General features: G+C 43.0%; 1 protein-coding gene and 1 long non-coding RNA gene across 3 annotated transcripts in view; one reads left to right on the forward strand and one right to left on the reverse strand.

Moving 5' to 3' along the window:
• Window positions 1–1,611: 1,611 nt before the first annotated feature.
• On the reverse strand, window positions 1,612–4,149 carry LOC108500317. 2 transcript variants are annotated; one of them, XR_001875826.1, is made up of 4 exons: window positions 4,052–4,149; window positions 3,717–3,818; window positions 2,456–2,671; window positions 1,612–1,981 (listed from the first exon to the last, which is right to left on the reverse strand). It is a non-coding gene; the product is annotated as an uncharacterized LOC108500317 (long non-coding RNA). The 2 variants fall into 2 exon arrangements; XR_001875825.1 differs by lacking the exon at window positions 4,052–4,149 and having other exon boundaries at window positions 3,717–3,922.
• Window positions 4,043–4,379, forward strand: part of UBAC2 (UBA domain containing 2) — a 98,938-nt gene continuing 98,601 nt past the window's right edge. Inside the window, exon 1 of the mRNA XM_017821100.1 lies at window positions 4,043–4,167. Coding sequence (XP_017676589.1) covers window positions 4,137–4,167 — 31 coding nt within the window. The 5' untranslated portion in view covers window positions 4,043–4,136. The remainder of the gene's footprint in view (window positions 4,168–4,379) is intronic.

Below are 4,379 nucleotides of genomic sequence, written 5' to 3' on the forward strand. Positions count from 1 at the left end.
CTAAACATTGACAAGGAGTTCAGGTTTAACGTGGCATTTAAAGTTTTGCAAAAAACCTCACGGCTAGAACCATAGGTAATGTAAAACGGCTGAGCACCCTACATTTTTTATAATAGTGTGATGCAAAATCAAATGCAAAAATAACAGACAAAAACCAATACTCTTGCAATTTTTTCCACTAAATTGCCTTCCTTTGCACACTCTAGAACTTAAGAAACACCTAAAGGTTCCTTCTTCAGCCACTCCATTGCTCCCCACATTAACTGTAAGCCTACCAGCTCTACATGGAGACAACTAAGCTAGAAAATGTTCTGTATCTTCTAGCTATAATAAAAAACCCAAACAGCTATGTAATAAAACAAACACACTACAGTTTAAGAGGACAGCAGGTCTGCCGCAGTACAAAGTTTTTGTTCACTTCTGAGGGATTGAGAGAAACTCACTAATTTTGTAAAGGTACAGAACAAATCAGTCTGATTTCAGCCCAGTGAATCTTTGCCTCCCACCCTTCCTCCTGTTCCCATGCAAGCTGCTATCAGCAAGCTGCACTGCTGCTGAACTCTCCTCTGCAGGGTTTGTATGGTGCACATCTTTCTTCTTTAACATCTTCTGTAACTGAAGACAAGGGTTAGAAACTGTAGGGAGAAGTTACTGAAATCATCAAGTTTAGCATTAACCTATCTTCAGGTATTTGCTAATATTTCAGGTCCTGCTAATATGCAGGTGCTACTTTGAATGCCACAGAAACCTCAGATGTCAAAGAGGCATAGACCACTTGCCATTAACCTGCAGAATCATTAACCTACACCAAGTTTAGTCAGAAAATTCCTGGGCAAGGTTTTACATTTCCACCCTGTTTTACTCTGCTGTTATCCTTCATTCTATATGCCAGGGGAGCATCTGACCATTGGAGATTAATTAGTAATTAAGAGGTGCTTCAAAAACATCACAAGTTCAGAGAAGAAAGCAACCTAATCATGTTAGAAAATAGTTGGAAATATAAATTCCAGACTCCTGGAACTTTCTTTTGTGTAGGAAATTCAAATAACTTTATTTTGACCATACCAAACTGACCCCACTAACTAGATGTAATAAACAAATGGGAGATATTTAAGCTGACATTTGAGCAGTGTCAAAGCCTTCTAAGCTTGTTCTGAGTAGATTAGTAGATAAGTGCTAGCCTTCCTATTCTGGGATATGTTCCAAGGCAAGCATGAGGACTGATGATTTCATTTAACTCCAAAGTAGTCAACACTGTACACTTAAAAATGCAAATAATTTGCTTAATTCTTATGACACACTACCAGTTGACAGAAGCAGTGTTGGGATAGAAAACACCCTCTCTACTTGGCACTGTATCTGAGGGCAAAAACTACACTTCCTCTACTATTCAATCAGTATGTGAAAATATAATTATTAGCAAGGGGTGTGCAGTTTTCTCAAAAACACATAGTGGATCTCATCTCATCTAATCTCAGAAAAACTGACTTAATAAACCCTTTTTAGAAACAATGGACGTCATTAGATGTTTCACAAACACTCCATAGTATATTTGTACACTTTAACAAGATAGTGGCAAAAAAATTCAGAGCCAGCTCCCTTTATTCCAGCAATATTGACAAATCTGCAAGTATTTTGGTATGTTGTTGGGAGAAGCTTGCCAATTATTGCTGCTCATTCAGCTTTGTTGTATCTGTCAATGATAACAAGTCCATAGAGCTGCTTTCAAAATAGTCCTTAAATATTTGCCCAAATGCATCCTCATTCAGCAGAATACATGCCCAAGTCTCTACTATGCTCAGTGATTATGACTTCAATCCAATTCCAGTGCTTGACGTTGCAGAGGAGAATCCCTCTAATATGATTACCTTGTAGGACATCAATTTAGGGAAATCTTCAAAACAGAGCTTATAAAAATGAACACTAGTTCTTGGGTCTCAGGACTGTAAACTTCTAAATTTTGTCACTCAATTCTGTGTAACTGTGAAAGAAATAAAAGCAAGCTTTATCTTCAGCACTGAAACAACAATCCTAAGCCTATTACACAGGCAATGCTGGAAAAGTTTTCAGGTTTTATCCTCACCTGTACTAAAGTCAGATCCACAAAAAGGCTTAATTACTTTAAGTGAAGGTTAGTCAAAAAAGTCCAAAATGGTAATTAATTAGACCATGAATACCTCGTTAAATCCCTAAAGCTTCAGGAGGCACCCAAGCTTTTCCCAAAGAAAGTTTCATGCTGGAACTATTACAAGCTATGCAGGCTTTGCACCTCCTTATATATGTTCCCTTTCCTTAGAAATGAGGATTGCCTGTCACTTATGTATGGTTTTGCGCATTCAGCAGCACACTGGCAAGACAGAATTTGCATATGTAACGTACAGCAGCCAGAGCCATTTGCATTTGAAAGAAAGAAGGAAAATTTCTGTAGCAAAGCACTTCTTCCAGCTGTGCTTACCAGCAAAGAGTAAGCCAGTTGTCTGTAGCCAAAGACACGAAGTACGCGATAGGTTTCATGCTGTGAATCCAATTTAGATTCTTTTCGGGGGAAAGAACCTCAGTCTGGGGTAGTCAATGTGCTGTCTCTTTGTCTCTTCCTTCTGTCTGGTTTAGATATACCTCCCGCTCTGTGAGCAGACTGTGAATCCAATTCCTACCTGCCTGACTGCGGGTTCTGTACAGAGAGGACAAGTGAGCAACAGAAATTTGAAATTAATGCTGGAAGCTGGACATTTTAAAATTACATGCTGATATGCTGAACTTAGCCTAAGTATTTGTGAACCCAAACATAAAGTATTTTTTTATGTCCTCTTGGCAGTATTTAAGAGATTTGTTTACAAAGATTCAGGATCTTCACATTTAAAGTGCTATTTGGTAGTTGCATTTGAATGTAAATATTAAAAGGTATTTTAGTTTTTTGTTGTATATAAAAAAAATTATGCAATTTAACAACTTAGTGACTTCCCTGAAAAATTTATACAATTTGTTGCCTGCTTAAAAATTGTTACCTAGCTGACACGTCACATTTTCCAATTCTAGAGTGACATTTGTTCTCAGTCTAGTAGTGCAGTAAGTTAAATGTGACCTTGAGGTCCTCAGTTCTGTCAAGCACACGAACACACAGCACACAAACCTCATCCTGTTTCTTCCTGACACAGCGCAGAACATTGTCACCTTTTAAATGCTTAGCATGACTTATTTCAATAAAGTCTACAAAGACTTGAAAATGTTATTGAAATTTAGTGCCTGAATAATTTCAGCCTTATTATACCACATCTGTATGAAATGGGGAATTTGTCTTACCATATATTGTATGTCTACCATGCTGCTAGAGAGCTGGGTGTCTGATGTACCATTAGAGGTAGTGGTGATCTGTTCAGTACAGCCGGTGGAGCGTAGGTAGCAATTAATTTAATCCTAAAGCAGATACCTTCATTTGATCAGCTGAAAAGCTCTCCAGACTCCACTGTCTGTATTGACTATGTCTCCCTTAGCTGTAATGACAGCTTACTCACAGCTCCTAATGAGCTACTTGCCTGGCGGACTCCCCAAATTAGGATGAGCCTCGAGGGCCACAGTTTTCCAAAGTGTGAGGAGTCAGGCTTCCTTAAGGCACATACAAATTTCAAATTTAAATCCTATTGAATCACAGAATCGTTAGGGCTGGAAGGGACCTCTGGAGACCATCCAGTGCAAACCGCCCTCCAAGGCAGGGTCACCTGGAGCAGGCGACACAGGAACGCGTCCAGGTGAGTTTGGAGTGTCTCCAGAGAAGGAGACTCCACGACCTCCTTGGGCAGCCTGCTCCAGTGCTCTGCCACCTTCAACAAAAAGAAATTCTTCCTATTTATGAAGATACAAGCAATAAATTATAGACAACACACGTAGACTGAAGCGCCCCCCTGGCACTCCCAGGCCTGCCCGGCGGGCCCGGCAGGGGGCGCCGCCCGGTCGCCTGTCGGCGGCGTTTGGCCCATCGCGGCCACCTTAGCCCTCCCCATCGCGGCTCCGGCCCCGGCCCCGGCCCGCCGCGGCTCCTCAGGGGCTGCCCGACCTCGGGGGGCTGCCCGGCCTTGGGAGGGCTGCCCAGCCTCGGGGGCTCCGCCAGCCGCGTCCGCCGGCCGGGCCAGGCCGCTGCCATGTTCACCAGCACCGGCTCCAACGGGTTCTGTGAGTACCGGCCCCGCCAAGGTCCGGGGAGGGCGGCGGTCAGGGGTGGGAGCGCGGGCGGCGCTGCCGCCGCCGGCCCCGGGGGAGCCGATGGGCTTGGTCCCCTCGGCTGCACTTTTAAACTACGTGACGGCGGGAGGAGCCGAGGGTGTGTGTCTGTATCTGTCTATGTCCGTGTAGACCTGCATGCCAACATATGTGTTAGAAAATGC

Source organism: Lepidothrix coronata, unplaced genomic scaffold (genome assembly GCF_001604755.1).
Source record: "Lepidothrix coronata isolate B3197 unplaced genomic scaffold, Lepidothrix_coronata-1.0 Scaffold88, whole genome shotgun sequence".
Lineage (NCBI taxonomy): Eukaryota > Metazoa > Chordata > Aves > Passeriformes > Pipridae > Lepidothrix > Lepidothrix coronata.